The sequence below is a fragment of the Oncorhynchus nerka genome, linkage group LG18 (assembly GCF_034236695.1).
Source record: "Oncorhynchus nerka isolate Pitt River linkage group LG18, Oner_Uvic_2.0, whole genome shotgun sequence".
NCBI lineage: Eukaryota > Metazoa > Chordata > Actinopteri > Salmoniformes > Salmonidae > Oncorhynchus > Oncorhynchus nerka.
In genome coordinates this window covers 16036805-16057003 of record NC_088413.1, presented here as the reverse complement: position 1 = coordinate 16057003, position 20199 = coordinate 16036805, and the positions used below count along the sequence as shown (strand labels likewise).

General features: G+C 37.8%; 1 protein-coding gene across 1 annotated transcript in view; it reads right to left on the bottom strand.

The window, feature by feature from the left end:
- The window catches only part of dnah6 (dynein, axonemal, heavy chain 6), a 184285-nt gene that overhangs the window by 130489 nt on the left and 33597 nt on the right, over window positions 1–20199 (bottom strand). The window contains exons 25-31 of the mRNA XM_065004536.1: window positions 17185–17292; window positions 16819–16945; window positions 14131–14343; window positions 12707–12928; window positions 12414–12536; window positions 9002–9184; window positions 8556–8699 (exon numbers count right to left, since the gene is read on the bottom strand). Of these exons, the coding sequence (XP_064860608.1) occupies window positions 8556–8699; window positions 9002–9184; window positions 12414–12536; window positions 12707–12928; window positions 14131–14343; window positions 16819–16945; window positions 17185–17292 (1120 nt within the window). The remainder of the gene's footprint in view (window positions 1–8555; window positions 8700–9001; window positions 9185–12413; window positions 12537–12706; window positions 12929–14130; window positions 14344–16818; window positions 16946–17184; window positions 17293–20199) is intronic.

The window sequence follows — 20199 nt, the reverse complement described above, 5'->3', positions numbered from 1 at the left end:
CTATGATGATGATGATTATAATTCTGACTATAATGATGATGATTATAATTCTGACTATAATGATGACTATAATGATGATGATTATAATTCTGACTATAATGATGATTATAATTCTGACTATGATGATGATTATAATTCTGACTATAATGATGATGATTATAATTCTGACTATGATGATGATGATTATAATTCTGACTATAATGATGATTATAATTCTGACTATGATGATGATGATTATAATTCTGACTATAATGATGATTATAATTCTGACTATGATGATGATTATAATTCTGACTATGATGATGATGATTATAATTCTGACTATAATGATGATGATTATAATTCTGATTATGATGATTCTGACTATAATGATGATTATAATTCTGACTATAATGATGACTATAATGATGATGATTATAATTCTGACTATAATGATGATTATAATTCTGACTATGATGATGATTATAATTCTGACTATGATGATGATGATTATAATTCTGACTATAATGATGATTATAATTCTGACTATAATGATGATTATAATTCTGACTATAATGATGATGATTATAATTCTGACTATAATGATGATTATAATTCTGACTATAATGATGATGATTATAATTCTGACTATGATGATGATTATAATTCTGACTATAATGATGATGATTCTAATTCTGACTATGATGATGATGATTACAATTCTGACTATGATGATGATGATTATAATTCTGACTATAATGATGATGATTATAATTCTGACTATGATGATGATTATAATTCTGACTATGATGATGATGATTATAATTCTGACTATGATGATGATTATAATTCTGACTATAATGATGATGATTATAATTCTGACTATGATGATGATTATAATTCTGACTATGATGATGATGATTATAATTCTGACTATAATGATGATTATAATGATGATGATTATAATTCTGACTATAATGATGATTATAATTCTGACTATAATGATGATGATTATAATTCTGACTATGATGATGATTATAATTCTGACTATGATGATGATTATAATTCTGACTATGATGATGATTATAATTCTGACTATGATGATGATGATTATAATTCTGACTATGATGATGATTATAATTCTGACTATAATGATGATGATTATAATTCTGACTATGATGATGATGATTATAATTCTGACTATGATGATGATGATGATTATAATTCTGACTATGATGATGATGATTATAATTCTGACTATAATGATGATGATTATAATTCTGACTATGATGATGATGATTATAATTCTGACTATGATGATGATGATTATAATTCTGACTATGATGATGATGATGATTATAATTCTGACTATGATGATGATTATAATTCTGACTATGATGATGATGATGATTATAATTCTGACTATAATGATGATGATTATAATTCTGACTATGATGATGATTATAATTCTGACTATGATGATGATGATTATAATTCTGACTATAATGATGATGATTATAATTCTGACTATGATGATGATGATTATAATTCTGACTATGATGATGATTATAATTCTGACTATGATGATGATGATTATAATTCTGACTATAATGATGATGATTATAATTCTGACTATAATGATGATGATTATAATTCTGACTATGATGATGATGATTATAATTCTGACTATAATGATGATGATTATAATTCTGACTATGATGATGATTATAATTCTGACTATAATGATGATGATGATTATAATTCTGACTATGATGATGATTATAATTCTGACTATAATGATGATGATTATAATTCTGACTATGATGATGATTATAATTCTGACTATGATGATGATGATTATAATTCTGACTATAATGATGATGATTATAATTCTGACTATGATGATGATTATAATTCTGACTATGATGATGATTATAATTCTGACTATAATGATGATTATAATTCTGACTATAATGATGATGATTATAATTCTGACTATAATGATGATGATTATAATTCTGACTATGATGATGATGATTATAATTCTGACTATAATGATGATGATTATAATTCTGACTATGATGATGATTATAATTCTGACTATGATGATGATGATTATAATTCTGACTATGATGATGATTATAATTCTGACTATAATGATGATGATTATAATTCTGACTATGATGATGATGATGATTATAATTCTGACTATGATGATGATTATAATTCTGACTATAATGATGATGATGATTATAATTCTGACTATGATGATGATTATAATTCTGACTATAATGATGATGATTATAATTCTGACTATGATGATGATGATGATTATAATTCTGACTATGATGATGATTATAATTCTGACTATGATGATGATGATATATAATTTATGACTATGATGATGATGATTATAATTCTGACTATGATGATGATGATTATAATTCTGACTATGATGATGATGATTATAATTCTGACTATGATGATGATGATTATAATTCTGACTATGATGATGATGATTATAATTCTGACTATGATGATGATGATTATAATTCTGACTATGATGATGATGATTATAATTCTGACTATATGATGATGATGATGATGATTATAATTCTGATTATAATTCTGACTATGATGATGATTATAATTCTGACTATGATGATGATGATTATAATTCTGACTATGATGATGATTATAATTCTGACTATGATGATGATGATGATTATAATTCTGACTATAATGATGATGATTATAATTCTGACTATGATGATGATTATAATTCTGACTATAATGATGATTATAATTCTGACTATAATGATGATGATTATAATTCTGACTATAATTATGATGATTATAATTCTGACTATGATGATGATGATTATAATTCTGACTATAATGATGATGATTATAATTCTGACTATGATGATGATTATAATTCTGACTATGATGATGATGATTATAATTCTGACTATGATGATGATGATTATAATTCTGACTATAATGATGATGATTATAATTCTGACTATGATGATGATTATAATTCTGACTATGATGATGATGATGATTATAATTCTGACTATGATGATGATGATTATAATTCTGACTATGATGATGATTATAATTCTGACTATAATGATGATGATTATAATTCTGACTATGATGATGATTATAATTCTGACTATGATGATGATGATGATTATAATTCTGACTATAATGATGATGATTATAATTCTGACTATGATGATGATGATTATAATTCTGACTATGATGATGATGATTATAATTCTGACTATAATGATGATGATTATAATTCTGACTATGATGATGATTATAATTCTGACTATGATGATGATGATTATAATTCTGACTATAATGATGATGATTATAATTCTGACTATGATGATGATGATTATAATTCTGACTATGATGATGATGATTATAATTCTGACTATGATGATGATGATTATAATTCTGACTATGATGATGATGATTATAATTCTGACTATGATGATGATTATAATTCTGACTATAATGATGATGATTATAATTCTGACTATGATGATGATTATAATTCTGACTATGATGATGATGATTATAATTCTGACTATGATGATGATGATTATAATTCTGACTATGATGATGATGATTATAATTCTGACTATGATGATGATGATTATAATTCTGACTATGATGATGATGATTATAATTCTGACTATGATGATGATTATAATTCTGACTATGATGATGATGATTATAATTCTGACTATGATGATGATGATTATAATTCTGACTATGATGATGATTATAATTCTGACTATGATGATGATGATTATAATTCTGACTATGATGATGATTATAATTCTGACTATGATGATGATGATTATAATTCTGACTATGATGATGATGATTATAATTCTGACTATGATGATGATTATAATTCTGACTATGATGATGATGATTATAATTCTGACTATGATGATGATTATAATTCTGACTATGATGATGATTATAATTCTGACTATGATGATGATGATTATAATTCTGACTATGATGATGATTATAATTCTGACTATGATGATGATTATAATTCTGACTATGATGATGATGATGATTATAATTCTGACTATGATGATGATGATTATAATTCTGACTTATATTATTCTGATAATGATGATGATTATAATTCTGACTATGATGATGATTATAATTCTGACTATGATGATGATTATAATTCTGACTATGATGATGATGATTATAATTCTGACTATGATGATGATGATTATAATTCTGACTATGATGATGATGATTATAATTCTGACTATGATGATGATGATATAATTCTGACTATGATGATGATGATTTCTGATATATGATGATGATTATAATTCTGACTATGATGATGATTATAATTCTGACTATGATGATGATTATAATTCTGACTATGATGATGATGATGATATAATTCTGACTATGATAATTATAATTCTGACTATAATGATGATGATTATAATTCTGACTATGATGATGATGATGATTATAATTCTGACTATGATGATGATTATAATTCTGACTATGATGATGATGATGATTATAATTCTGACTATGATGATGATTATAATTCTGACTATGATGATGATGATTATAATTCTGACTATGATGATGATGATAATTGATAATTCTGATTATATGATGATGATGACTATGATGATGATTATAATTCTGACTATGATGATGATGATGATTATAATTCTGACTATGATGATGATGATATAATTCTGACTATGATGATGATGATTATAATTCTGACTATGATGATGATGATTATAATTCTGACTATGATGATGATGATTATAATTCTGACTATGATGATGATGATGATTATAATTCTGACTATGATGATGATGATTATAATTCTGACTATGATGATGATGATTATAATTCTGACTATGATGATGATTATAATTCTGACTATAATGATGATGATTATAATTCTGACTATGATGATGATTATAATTCTGACTATGATGATGATTATAATTCTGACTATGATGATGATTATAATTCTGACTATGATGATGATGATTATAATTCTGACTATGATGATGATTATAATTCTGACTATAATGATGATGATTATAATTCTGACTATAATGATGATGATTATAATTCTGACTATGATGATGATGATTATAATTCTGACTATAATGATATAATGATTATTATAATTCTGACTATGATGATGATTATAATTCTGACTATGATATGATGATGATTATAATTCTGATGATGATTATAATTCTGACTATGATGATGATTATAATTCTGACTATGATGATGATTATAATTCTGATTATAATTCTGACTATGATGATGATTATAATTCTGACTATGATGATGATGATTATAATTCTGACTATAATGATGATGATTATAATTCTGACTATGATGATGATTATAATTCTGACTATGATGATGATGATTATAATTCTGACTATAATGATGATTATAATTCTGACTATAATGATGATGATTCTAATTCTGACTATGATGATGATGATTATAATTCTGACTATGATGATGATGATTATAATTCTGACTATAATGATGATGATTATAATTCTGACTATAATTCTGATGATGATGATTATAATTCTGACTATGATGATGATGATTATAATTCTGACTATGATGATGATGATTATAATTCTGACTATAATGATGATGATTATAATTCTGACTATAATTCTGACTATGATGATGATTATAATTCTGATATAATGATTATTATAATTCTGACTATGATGATGATGATTATAATAATTCTGACTATGATGATGATTATAATTCTGACTATGATGATGATGATTATAATTCTGACTATAATGATGATGATTATAATTCTGACTATGATGATGATTATAATTCTGACTATGATGATGATGATTATAATTCTGACTATGATGATGATGATTATAATTCTGACTATGATGATGATGATTATAATTCTGACTATGATGATGATGATTATAATTCTGACTATGATGATGATGATGATTATAATTCTGACTATGATGATGATTATAATTCTGACTATGATGATGATGATTATAATTCTGACTATAATGATGATGATGATTATAATTCTGACTATGATGATGATTATAATTCTGACTATGATGATGATGATTATAATTCTATAATTCTGACTATGATGATGATGATGATTATGATGATGATTATAATTCTGACTATAATGATGATGACTATATGATGATGATTATAATTCTGACTATGATGATGATGATTATAATTCTGACTATGATGATGATGATTATAATTCTGACTATGATGATGATTATAATTCTGACTATAATGATGATGATTATAATTCTGACTATGATGATGATGATTATAATTCTGACTATGATGATGATGATTATAATTCTGACTATGATGATGATGATGATTATAATTCTGACTATGATAATGATTATAATTCTGACTATGATGATGATGATTATAATTCTGACTATGATGATGATTATAATTCTGACTATGATGATGATGATTATAATTCTGACTATGATGATGATGATTATAATTCTGACTATGATGATGATTATAATTCTGACTATGATGATGATGATTATAATTCTGACTATGATGATGATGATTATAATTCTGACTATGATGATGATTATAATTCTGACTATGATGATGATTATAATTCTGACTATGATGATGATGATTATAATTCTGACTATGATGATGATTATAATTCTGACTATGATGATGATGATGATTATAATTCTGACTATAATGATGATGATTATAATTCTGACTATGATGATGATTATAATTCTGACTATGATGATGATGATTATAATTCTGACTATAATGATGATGATTATAATTCTGACTATGATGATGATTATAATTCTGACTATGATGATGACTATGATGATGATATAATTCTGACTATAATGATGATGATTATAATTCTGACTATGATGATGATGATTATAATTCTGACTATAATGATGATGATTATAATTCTGACTATGATGATGATTATAATTCTGACTATGATGATGATGATTATAATTCTGACTATAATGATGATTATAATTCTGACTATGATGATGATGATTATAATTCTGACTATGATGATGATTACAATTCTGACTATGATGATGATTATAATTCTGACTATGATGATGATGATTATAATTCTGACTATGATGATGATTATAATTCTGACTATGATGATGATGATTATAATTCTGACTATGATGATGATTATAATTCTGACTATGATGATGATGATTATAATTCTGACTATGATGATGATGATTATAATTCTGACTATGATGATGATTATAATTCTGACTATGATGATGATGATTATAATTCTGACTATGATGATGATTACAATTCTGACTATGATGATGATTATAATTCTGACTATGATGATGATGATTATAATTCTGACTATGATGATGATTATAATTCTGACTATGATGATGATTATAATTCTGACTATGATGATGATGATGATGATTATAATTCTGACTATGATGATGACTATAATGATGATGATCATAATTCTGACTATGATGATGATCATAATTCTGACTATGATGATGATTACAATTCTGACAATAATGATTACAATTCTGACAATAATGATGATGATTATAATTCTGACTATAATGATGATGATTATAATTCTGACTATGATGATGATGATGATTATAATTCTGACTATGATGATGATGATTATAATTCTGACTATAATGATGATGATTATAATTCTGACTATGATGATGATTATAATTCTGACTATGATGATGATGATGATTATAATTCTGACTATGATGATGATGATTATAATTCTGACTATGATGATGATTATAATTCTGACTATGATGATGATGATTATAATTCTGACTATGATGATGATTATAATTCTGACTATGATGATGATTATAATTCTGACTATGATGATGATGATTATAATTCTGACTATGATGATGATGATTATTCTGACTATGATGATGATTATAATTCTGACTATGACGATGATTATAATTCTGACTATGATGATGATGATGATTATAATTCTGACTATGATGATGACTATAATGATGATGATCATAATTCTGACTATGATGATGATCATAGTTCTGACTATGATGATGATCATAGTTCTGACTATGATGATGATCATAATTCTGACTATGATGATGATTACAATTCTGACAATAATGATTACAATTCTGACAATAATGATGATTATAATTCTGACTATAATGATGATGATTATAATTCTGACTATGATGATGATTATAATTCTGACTATGATGATGATCATAGTTCTGACTATGATGATGATCATAATTCTGACTATGATGATGATTACAATTCTGACAATAATGATGATGATTAAAATTCTGACAATAATGATGATTATTATAATTCTGACTACAAATGATGACAATGATAATTATTATTAGTATAATTATTCTGACTATGATGATGATTATAGCGATGGTGATGAAGGCCCTACTAACCTTGGCATCATTATTGTCTTCAAACTGTTGTCTGACGAAGCTGTCGAAGGCATCCCAGTGGCTGTCAGTCAGGTTACCCCCCACAGACCACAGGTAGCAGAACACAAACGTCTGACACAACACACTGTTCAGGTGCTTAGCTTCCTAGAACACACACACACACACACACACACACACACACACACACACACACACACACACACGTGCTATATTGGCCATATACCACAAACCCCCGAGGTGCCTTATTGCTATTATAACACTGGTCGACAACGTAATTAGAGAAGTAAAAAATCAATGTTTTGTCATACTTGTGGTATACGGTCTGATATACCACGTCTGTCAGCCAATCAGCTTTCAGGGCTCGAACCACCCAGTTTAAAGATGTGTATAATGACTGGTTAACATGTGGTTGTGGTCATGCTGCGCTCTAGTAACATTTAGCCTACCATCTTGAGGTCTGGTCTTCCGTCTCCCAGCAGCAGCGCCTCCATCAAGCAGCAGAGGGTAGTGACCTTACTGATGTCCACCTGGCCCATGGCCTGGACACAACGCTTCCACACAAACTGAAGACCCTTCTCCACGTACTGCTCAAACAACGCCAATAGGTACATACACACCGCCTCAGGGAGCTGGGGGGGGTAGAAGGGAGAGGAGGATAGGGGGAGACAGCAACAGAGAGGGCAGAGAGAGCAGAGAGGGCAGACAGAGTGAGAAGCAGGGCAAGTTAAATGTATGATCAGGACATCAAGGAAAAAAAAGGTAAAAGTTGGCTTTTGAATTAAGATAAAGATCCATGTCAACCAATAACTCAATAGACAGTAATCAAGATACATCATCTGTCAGCTATAACATCAGACACAACAGCAGATAAAACCCATCTCTGACAACACTGTAGGTCTGTAACATCAGAAACAGCAGCAGCAGTACGAGGAAGGATATAAAACCATTTAAAGACAGTTATCATAAAGACAGGGACAGTTCACAGGATCCTCCTCTAATGATGCAAGAGAGAATGTGTAAAGGTTAGAGGTGACGAAGAGAGAATGTGTAAAGGTTAGAGGTGACGAAGAGAGAATGTGTAAAGGTTAGAGATGACGAAGAGAGAATGTGTAAAGGTTAGAGGTGACGAAGAGAGAATGTGTAAAGGTTAGAGGTGACGAAGAGAGAATGTGTAAAGGTTAGAGGTGACGAAGAGAGAATGTGTAAAGGTTAGAGATGACGAAGAGAGAATGTGTAAAGGTTAGAGATGACGAAGAGAGAATGTGTAAAGGTTAGAGGTGACGAAGAGAGAATGTGTAAAGGTTAGAGGTGACGAAGAGAGAATGTGTAAAGGTTAGAGGTGACGAAGAGAGAATGTGTAAAGGTTAGAGGTGACGAAGAGAGAATGTGTAAAGGTTAGAGGTGACGAAGAGAGAATGTGTAAAGGTTAGAGGTGACGAAGAGAGAATGTGTAAAGGTTAGAGGTGACGAAGAGAGAATGTGTAAAGGTTAGAGGTGACGAAGAGAGAATGTGTAAAGGTTAGAGGTGACGAAGAGAGAATGTGTAAAGGTTAGAGGTGACGAAGAGAGAATGTGTAAAGGTTAGAGGTGACGAAGAGAGAATGTGTAAAGGTTAGAGGTGACGAAGAGAGAATGTGTAAAGGTTAGAGGTGACGAAGAGAGAATGTGTAAAGGTTAGAGGTGACAGGTCACATGATGATCTTTGACGTGTTGTGGTGGTTGATGTTTATGATGGATCTGCTGACACTGACAGTAGGAGTACCATTCTAGCCATCTATATAGTTAGATACACCTCTGTCTTTGGTCTGAGACACGCGACATTCTCTGTGATCTTCACAGAACGATAACATGAGAATACAGATTTCCAAACAGGCTTGACTGAGGCCACAGCTCCTTCCACAGAGGGGCATTATGATTATGAAGACATGGTAGATGTATATTCTGATGGAGTAGAGATGTGATCAGCGCAGGAAATCACCTTGTTAGCCAGGCCAGTGATCCAGGTCTGGACCATGTTAAGGAGACTGGTAAATCACCTTGTTAGTCAGGCCAGTGATCCAGGTCTGGACCATGTTAAGGAGACTGGTAAATCACCTTGTTAGTCAGAACAGTGATCCAGGTCTAGACCATGTTAAGGAGACTGGTAAATCACCTTGTTAGTCATGCCAGTGATCCAGGTCTGGACCATGTTAAGGAGACTGGTAAATCACCTTGTTAGTCAGAACAGTGATCCAGGTCTGGACCATGTTAAGGAGACTGGTAAATCACCTTGTTAGTCAGAACAGTGATCCAGGTCTGGACCATGTTAAGGAGACTGGTAAATCACCTTGTTAGTCAGAACAGTGATCCAGGTCTGGACCATGTTAAGGAGACTGGTAAATCACCTTGTTAGTCAGAACAGTGATCCAGGTCTGGACCATGTTAAGGAGACTCGTAAATCACCTTGTTAGCCAGGCCAGTGATCCAGGTCTGGACCATGTTAAGGAGACTGGTAAATCACCTTGTTAGTCAGAACAGTGATCCAGGTCTGGACCATGTTAAGGAGACTGGTAAATCACCTTGTTAGTCAGGCCAGTGATCCAGGTCTAGACCATGTTAAGGAGACTGGTAAATCACCTTGTTAGTCAGGCCAGTGATCCAGGTCTGGACCATGTTAAGGAGACTGGTAAATCACCTTGTTAGTCAGAACAGTGATCCAGGTCTGGACCATGTTAAGGAGACTGGTAAATCACCTTGTTAGCCAGGCCAGTGATCCAGGTCTGGACCATGTTAAGGAGACTGGTAAATCACCTTGTTAGTCAGGCCAGTGATCCAGGTCTAGACCATGTTAAGGAGACTGGTAAATCACCTGTTAGTCAGGCCAGTGATCCAGGTCTGGACCATGTTAAGGAGACTGGTAAATCACCTTGTTAGTCAGAACAGTGATCCAGGTCTGGACCATGTTAAGGAGACTGGTAAATCACCTTGTTAGTCAGAACAGTGATCCAGGTCTGGACCATGTTAAGGAGACTGGTAAATCACCTTGTTAGTCAGGCCAGTGATCCAGGTCTGGACCATGTTAAGGAGACTGGTAAATCACCTTGTTAGTCAGGCCAGTGATCCAGGTCTGGTCCATGTTAAGGAGACTGGTAAATCACCTTGTTAGTCAGGCCAGTGATCCAGGAGACTGGTAAATCACCTTGTTAGTCAGAACAGTGATCCAGGTCTGGACCATGTTAAGGAGACTGGTAAAATCACCTTGTTAGTCAGAACAGTGATCCAGGTCTGGACCATGTTAAGGAGACTGGTAAATCACCTTGTTAGTCAGGCCAGTGATCCAGGTCTAGACCATGTTAAGGAGACTGGTAAATCACCTGTTAGTCAGGCCAGTGATCCAGGTCTGGACCATGTTAAGGAGACTGGTAAATCACCTTGTTAGTCAGAACAGTGATCCAGGTCTGGACCATGTTAAGGAGACTGGTAAATCACCTTGTTAGTCAGAACAGTGATCCAGGTCTGGACCATGTTAAGGAGACTGGTAAATCACCTTGTTAGTCAGGCCAGTGATCCAGGTCTGGACCATGTTAAGGAGACTGGTAAATCACCTTGTTAGTCAGGCCAGTGATCCAGGTCTGGTCCATGTTAAGGAGACTGGTAAATCACCTTGTTAGTCAGGCCAGTGATCCAGGAGACTGGTAAATCACCTTGTTAGTCAGAACAGTGATCCAGGTCTGGACCATGTTAAGGAGACTGGTAAAATCACCTTGTTAGTCAGAACAGTGATCCAGGTCTGGACCATGTTAAGGAGACTGGTAAATCACCTTGTTAGTCAGAACAGTGATCCAGGTCTGGACCATGTTAAGGAGAATGGTAAATCACCTTTTTAGCCAGGCCAGTGATCCAGGTCTGGACATAGGGCATCCATTTGAGTTCGTTAGAGTCGATGTAGACCATCCCACAGCGACTCACTGTGGCTGGGGACGCCACCGATAAGTCCTGGACCTGAGACACACAACACAAAGGTTGCAGAGCATTTACAAAGTCTGGATCTTTAACATGTCACTATTATCTGTTCATGTCAAAGACGTCCATAGTGACTGTCCCGCTTGTCATCAACACTAGAACGCAATGAAGAGGGACCCCTAACCTATAACCCCTGACCCCTCTCTGACCTCAAACACCATGTGTATAGACGGGGTCAGTTTGATGCGTTCGCTGTTGGCCAGACACAGCATCTTGTTGTCGTCCAGGACCGTGTTCATGTTCTCAATCCACAGCGCGTCCACCGGACCGTCCGACACGATCCACTTGTGGTCATCGCTGGTGTCGTTGCAGGCCGCTCGCACGCTGAGCGCCATCAGGCCGTCACGCCACTCCAGGGTCAATATGTTCACCTGTAGGGGTCAGGGATGAAAGGTTAGGGGCTCATGTTATGCACATTGTGACCTATGTTTGTATATACATATTGGTAAAAACCAATAGCAAGTGAGTGAGTAAACGAGCGAGCAAGCGAACGAAGGATACATTGATTGAACTAATTGGTACATTAATGAGTTGGATGGTTAACCGTTAACAAATCAACTGACTGTTTATGGATAGATTTATTTATAAAATGTGGTATTCACTTTTATTTATTCAGAGCAGCCCAATTGAGACCAGGGTCTCATTCCCAATGGTGCCCTGAGTACAAACATCTTCTCACAAACAGGAAGAGAAATGTACATTACCAATAACACATGACCATAGTTAACAACTGGCAGTAAATTTGACTCTACAACCTGCTTCCTGCTATTTAGGGAGAGGCCAGATCTACAGTATGTCTAAAAACAGAAGCCCACTTTAAATCTGAGCTTTTTAACTAGCTCATCCATATGTTTTTTAAACATTATTTTAAACAGATAGACCAGTATTATTGACATAAATAGTAAAGAGAACAGGTCCCAGTACAGACCCCTGCGGTACACCTTTTGTAATATCCAGGAAACTAGACTGAACACCATCAGAGATCATGCATTGAGTCCTGTCTGACAGATCATTCTTAAACCACTTGCAAAAAGCCTGACCCAGACCTATTTCAGTCAGCCTTTGAATGAGAATGTGACAGTCAACAGTGTCAAAGGCCTCGAAAAGGTTTATAAATAAGGCAGCAGAATGATTTTTTTATGATCCAAGCAATTTAACACATCATCTAGAATAACCGTAGCAGCTGAACCGGTGCTGTGTCCAGGTCTAAAACCGGATTGGTTCATATTAAGAACAGTGAGAAGTTTAAAAAGTTGTTCGCTAAAAGTTGGACAGGGAAATTGGACAGCAGTTATCTAAGTCAGAAGGATCTCCTCCTTCATGTAAGGGGAGGACATGTGCCACTTTCCAGATCTTAAAGGAGAACACCAGAAACAATAGTCAGGTTAAAATAAAGGTCAGTGGTGCTGTAAGTGGAGCAGAGAGCTGCAGTGAGAAGAGGTCAAGAGAATCAGTCCCTATAGCTTTATTAAAATCCGCAAAGCCCTCAGTACATCATAGACATCAAATGGTTGAAATGAAACGACAGTATGTGAGTCTGTTAGTGCACAGATGAATTGTCAGCCAGGCGTACCTCTCCGTAGAGCTCTCCCATGGTGACAGACTTGGGGTTGAGGACGTATGTCTTGACCGGAAGGTAGAAGGGGTTGTGTTTCCCGTGGCCAGCCTGCCACAGGGTATCTAAGGTATCAGACAGGATGGAGTAGACCGTGGTCTTCCCTCCACCTGTAGGACCCACCAACATCACACCATGACGTACTATCATGGTCTCATACAGCTGGATCACCTGGAGGGAGGGAGAGGAAGGGTTACAACCACACAGAGATCACCTGGAGGGAGGGAGAGGAAGGGTTACAACCACACAGAGATCACCTGGAGGGAGGGAGAGGAAGGGTTACAACCACACAGAGATCACCTGGAGGGAGGGAGAGGAAGGGTTACAACCACACAAAGATCCCCTGGAGGGAGGGAGAGGAAGGGTTACAACCACACAGAGATCACCTGGAGGGAGGGAGAGGAAGGGTTACAACCACACAGAGATCACCTGGAGGGAGGGAGAGGAAGGGTTACAACCACACAGAGATCACCTGGAGGGAGGGAGAGGAAGGGTTACAACCACACAGAGATCACCTGGAGGGAGGGAGAGGAAGGGTTACAACCACACAGAGATCACCTGGAGGGAGGGAGAGGAAGGGTTACAACCACACAGAGATCACCTGGAGGGAGGGAGAGGAAGGGTTACAACCACACAGAGATCACCTGGAGGGAGGGAGAGGAAGGGTTACAACCACACAGAGATCACCTGGAGGGAGGGAGAGGAAGGGTTACAACCACACAGAGATCACCTGGAGGGAGGGAGAGGAAGGGTTACAACCACACAGAGATCCCCTGGAGGGAGGGAGAGGAAGGGTTACAACCACACAGAGATCACCTGGAGGGAGGGAGAGGAAGGGTTACAACCACACAGAGATCACCTGGAGGGAGGGAGAGGAAGGGTTACAACGACACAGAGAAACATATAAGGATTATACATCATCACTAATTCATGTATTTTAATTTGAAGTCAAACTGAACCAAATTGAATGATTTATGAATGATGTTTTTGTGTTTAATCTTGATCATTTGTAATGACATAGCCATCATGGGCGGCAGGGTAGCCTAGTGGTTAGAGCGTTGGACTAGTAACCGGAAGGTTGTGAGTTCAAACCCCCGAGCTGACAAGGTACAAATCTGTCGTTCTGCCCCTGAACAGGCAGTTAACCCACTGTTCCCAGGCCGTCATTGAAAATAAGAATGTGTTCTTAACTGACTTGCCTGGTTAAATAAAGGTAAAATAAAATCATGGATTACTTAATTATATAAAGCACTGTGAGGCCTACATTATGTTTATTTAAATTAATACATAAGTTGAGTCAGTCAGTCAGTACATTGTGTGTCATGCTGGGTTGGGTCAGTCAGTACCTTGTTGGTCATTCTGGGTAGGGTCAGTCAGTACCTTGTGTGTCATGCTGGGTAGGGTCAGTCTGTACCTTGTTGGTCATGCTGGGTAGGGTCAGTCAGTACCTTGTTGGTCATGCTGGGTAGGGTCAGTCTGTACCTTGTTGGTCATGCTGGGTAGGGTCTGTCAGTACCTTGTTGGTCATGCTGGGTAGGGTCAGTCAGTACCTTGTTGGTCATGCTGGGTAGGGTCAGTCTGTACCGTGTGCGTCATGCTGGGTAGGGTCAGTCTGTACCTTGTTGGTCATGCTGGGTAGGGTCAGTCAGTACCTTGTTGGTCATGCTGGGTAGGGTCAGTCAGTACCTTGTTGGTCATGCTGGGTAGGGTCAGTCTGTACCTTGTTGGTCATGTTGGGTAGGGTCAGTCTGTACCTTGTTGGTCATGCTTGTCAGTCTGTACCTTGTTGGTCATGCTGGGTAGGGTCAGTCTGTACCTTGTTGGTCATGCTGGGTAGGGTCAGTCAGTACCTTGTTGGTCATGCTGGGTAGGGTCAGTCTGTACCTTGTTGGTCATGCTGGGTAGGGTCAGTCTGTACCTTGTTGGTCATGCTGGGTAGGGTCAGTCTGTACCTTGTTGGTCATGCTGGGTAGGGTCAGTCTAGTACCTTGTGCGTATGCTGGGTAGGGTCAGTCAGCTAACTTGGTGCGTCATGCTGGGTAGGGTCAGTCAGTACCTGCTGGGTGGGTCAGTCAGTACCTTGTGCGTCATGCTGGGTAGGGTCAGTCAGTCATGCTGGGTAGGGTCAGTCAGTACCTTGTGCGTCATGCTGGGTAGGGTCAGTCAGTACCTTGTGCGTCATGCTGGGTAGGGTCAGTCAGTACCTTGTGCGTCATGCTGGGTAGTGTCAGTCAGTTCCTTGTGCGTCATGCTGGGTAGGGTCAGTTAGTACCTTGTGCGTCATGCTGGGTAGGGTCAGTTAGTACCTTGTGCGTCATGCTGGGTAGGGTCAGTCAGTACCTTGTGCGTCATGCTGGGTAGGGTCAGTCAGTACCTTGTGCGTCATGCTGGGTAGGGTCAGTCAGTACCTTGTGCGTCATGCTGGGTAGGGTCAGTCAGTACCTTGTTGGTCATGCTGGGTAGGGTCAGTCAGTACCTTGTGCGTCATGCTGGGTAGGGTCAGTCAGTACCTTGTTGGTCATGCTGGGTAGGGTCAGTCAGTACCTTGTGCGTCATGCTGGGTAGGGTCAGTCAGTACCTTGTGCGTCATGCTGGGTAGGGTCAGTCAGTACCTTGTTGGTCATGCTGGGTAGGGTCAGTTAGTACCTTGTGCGTCATGCTGGGTAGGGGCTGCAGGTTGCGTTTCACTAGAGACTCCAGGATGGTGGTTTGGAGAACACCGTAGTCATGTTCAGGGATGGAAACGCCAGGGAACAGGTCAGACATGATGCCACTAGAGCAGAGAACACACAGACACAGAACCGTCATACACAGAAACACACAGACACAGAACCGTCATACACAGAAACACACACACACACAGAGCCGTCATACGGACAAACACACGTCAGTAAGGCATGAGGCATGATGAACAGTGGAACGTTCTATTCTTCTCCATAGTGCTGTAACAGTAGCTGTGGGACACCATTGGTGTGTCTGTGTGTGTGTGTCTGTGTGTGTGTGTTCTCTCACCCAAAGAGCGCAGCATCGTCTGTGAGGAACTTGGGCAGATTGGAGTCTCTCAGAGCCCTGATCAGAACCACGTCTTCACTCAGGTGGGGGTTCTCTCTCTTCAGAGAGCTGTCGGGGGTCACACGCACAACATAATGCATTCTCTATAAATGTAGGGGTCCCTCTCTCTTCAGAGTCAAAATCTCATCTTTTTTCAATTAATTTTCAATACAATGAAAAGGAATAAGCTATTTACAGTATTTCAAATGTATTTAACTTTAAATCACTTCCTGAATTGACTGACTTCAATTTGGAATCGTCTAAAGGTCACTGAACTGAATACATCACCGGGTCGTCTAAAGGTCGTGGAACTGAATGCATCACCGGGTCGTCTAAAGGTCACTGAACTGAAACATCACCGGGTCGTCTAAAGGTCACTGAACTGAATGTATCACCGGGTCGTCTAAAGGTCACTGAACTGAAACATCACCGGGTCGTCTAAAGGTCGTGGAACTGAATGCATCACCGGGTCGTCTAAAGGTCACTGAACTGAATGCATCACCGGGTCGTCTAAAGGTCACTGAACTGAATGTATCACCGGGTCGTCTAAAGGTCACTGAACTGAATGCATCACCGGGTCGTCTAAAGGTCACTGAACTGAATGTATCACCGGGTCGTCTAAAGGTCACTGAACTGAAACATCACTTTAAACACACTCACCATCTCTCTGTTACACACAAACACACATGCAGACACACACAGCTTGGTTGGAGGTTGTTAGGTAGAAGTGAATTCCTCTCCTCTCTCCTCCTGTCTCTCTCTTTACTGTGCCTGTCATCCTCCCTCCGTCCCTCCTTTCCCAGAGCTCGGCTAATCAATCCCCAGTGACTGTTCACCAAGCCATGCATTAATAATGTGTGGTGCTGTAACACACACACCCACACACACAGGGTGATAATGGCAGGCCCATTACATTGGATTTACAGCGGTTGTAAAAAGTGAATGGGACAGACAGAAGAGGGTGGCTCTAAAGACAGAGGGCTTGTTACTCACACCTGTAAAATGAACAGCTCACCCTGTGACAAGACAATAGCTGTGTGAGTCAATCTGGGATGAAGTGTGATGGATGGGACAGACAGGGGACATTACTACCACATCTAGACCAGGAGCATGATGGATGGGACAGACAGGGGACATTACTACCACATCTAGACCAGGAGCATGATGGATGGGACAGACAGGGGACATTACTACCACATCTAGACCAGGAGCGTGATGGATGGTACAGACAGGGGACATTACTACCACATCTACACCAGGAGTGTGATGGATGGGACAGACAGGGGACATTACTACCACATCTAGACCAGGAATGTGATGGATGGGACAGACAGGGGACATTACTACCACATCTAGACCAGGAGTGTGATGGATGGGACAGACAGGGGACATTACTACCACATCTAGACCAGGAGTGTGATGGATGGGACAGACAGGGGACATTACTACCACATCTAGACCAGGAGTGTGATGGATGGGACAGACAGGGGACATTACTACCACATCTAGACCAGGAGTGTGATGGATGGGACAGACAGGGGACATTACTACCACATCTAGACCAGGAGTGTGATGGATGGGACAGACAGGGGACATTACTACCACATCTAGACCAGGAGTGTGATGGATGGGACAGACAGGGGACATTACTACCACATCTAGACCAGGAGCGTGATGGATGGGACAGACAGGGGACATTACTACCACATCTAGACCAGGAGCATGATGGATGGGACAGACAGGGGACATTACTACCACATCTAGACCAGGAGCGTGATGGATGGGACAGACAGGGGACATTACTACCACATCTAGACCAGGAGTGTGATGGATGGGACAGACAGGGGACATTACTACCACATCTAGACCAGGAGCGTGATGGATAGGACAGACAGGGGACATTACTACCACATCTACACCAGGAGTGTGATGGATGGGACAGACAGGGGACATTACTACCACATCTAGACCAGGAGCGTGATGGATGGGACAGACAGGGGACATTACTACCACATCTAGACCAGGAGCGTGATGGATGGGACAGACAGGGGACATTACTACCACATCTAGACCAGGAGCATGATGGATGGGACAGACAGGGGACATTATTACCACATCTAGACCAGGAGTGTGATGGATGGGACAGACAGGGGACATTACTACCACATCTAGACCAGGAGTGTGATGGATAGGACAGACAGGGGACATTACTACCACATCTACACCAGGAGTGTGATGGATGGGACAGACAGGGGACATTACTACCACATCTAGACCAGGAGGATCTGAATGATGCCAATCATCTTTAATATGATGTTGATACAGTGTCTCAGTCCTTCCTGTCAGGGAAGTGTGATGAGGAACGGGTCAGTAGACCAGGCAGGAGGTCATATGCTACTATCCTATTCTCTCTGAGTCAGCCCTGCAGAGAGGAAACAAGGCATTTCCCTTGTCTAGTCTGCTCTTCCTGTCACCATCCTGCACTGTGTCACTCTCAGCTTTGACAATAAGGTCTGTGTCCCAAATGGCACCTTATTCCCTATATAAAGCTGGTCAAAAGTAGTGCACTGCATAGGGAATATGGTGCCATTGGGAACGCTACCCAAAGGTTCACATTTGCATAGAAGTGGCTGTAAAATGCATAAGGGTAGAGGGTTCTGGGTAGAGGGTTCTGGGTAGAGGGTTCTGGGTAGTGGGAGATCTGTAAACGGCACTATGAGGATAAAACTGAACATCGTTTCAAACTGATTTGTACATAAAACGACCTAGTACATAAAAAGCCCAGAAACTGTCAGATACCGGCTGGTGGTTTTGATTGAATAGAGTTCTGTTTTTCTCTCTGTGTCCTATCTGGTCATGACGAGTTCAAAAGTACCTTGTTTTACCCCCAAAATCTAACAGATACCGGTGTGCAACTTTGATTGAACAGGGTACAACGTTGTGTCCTACCCTAGACCGGTATAGAATAGCACCCCT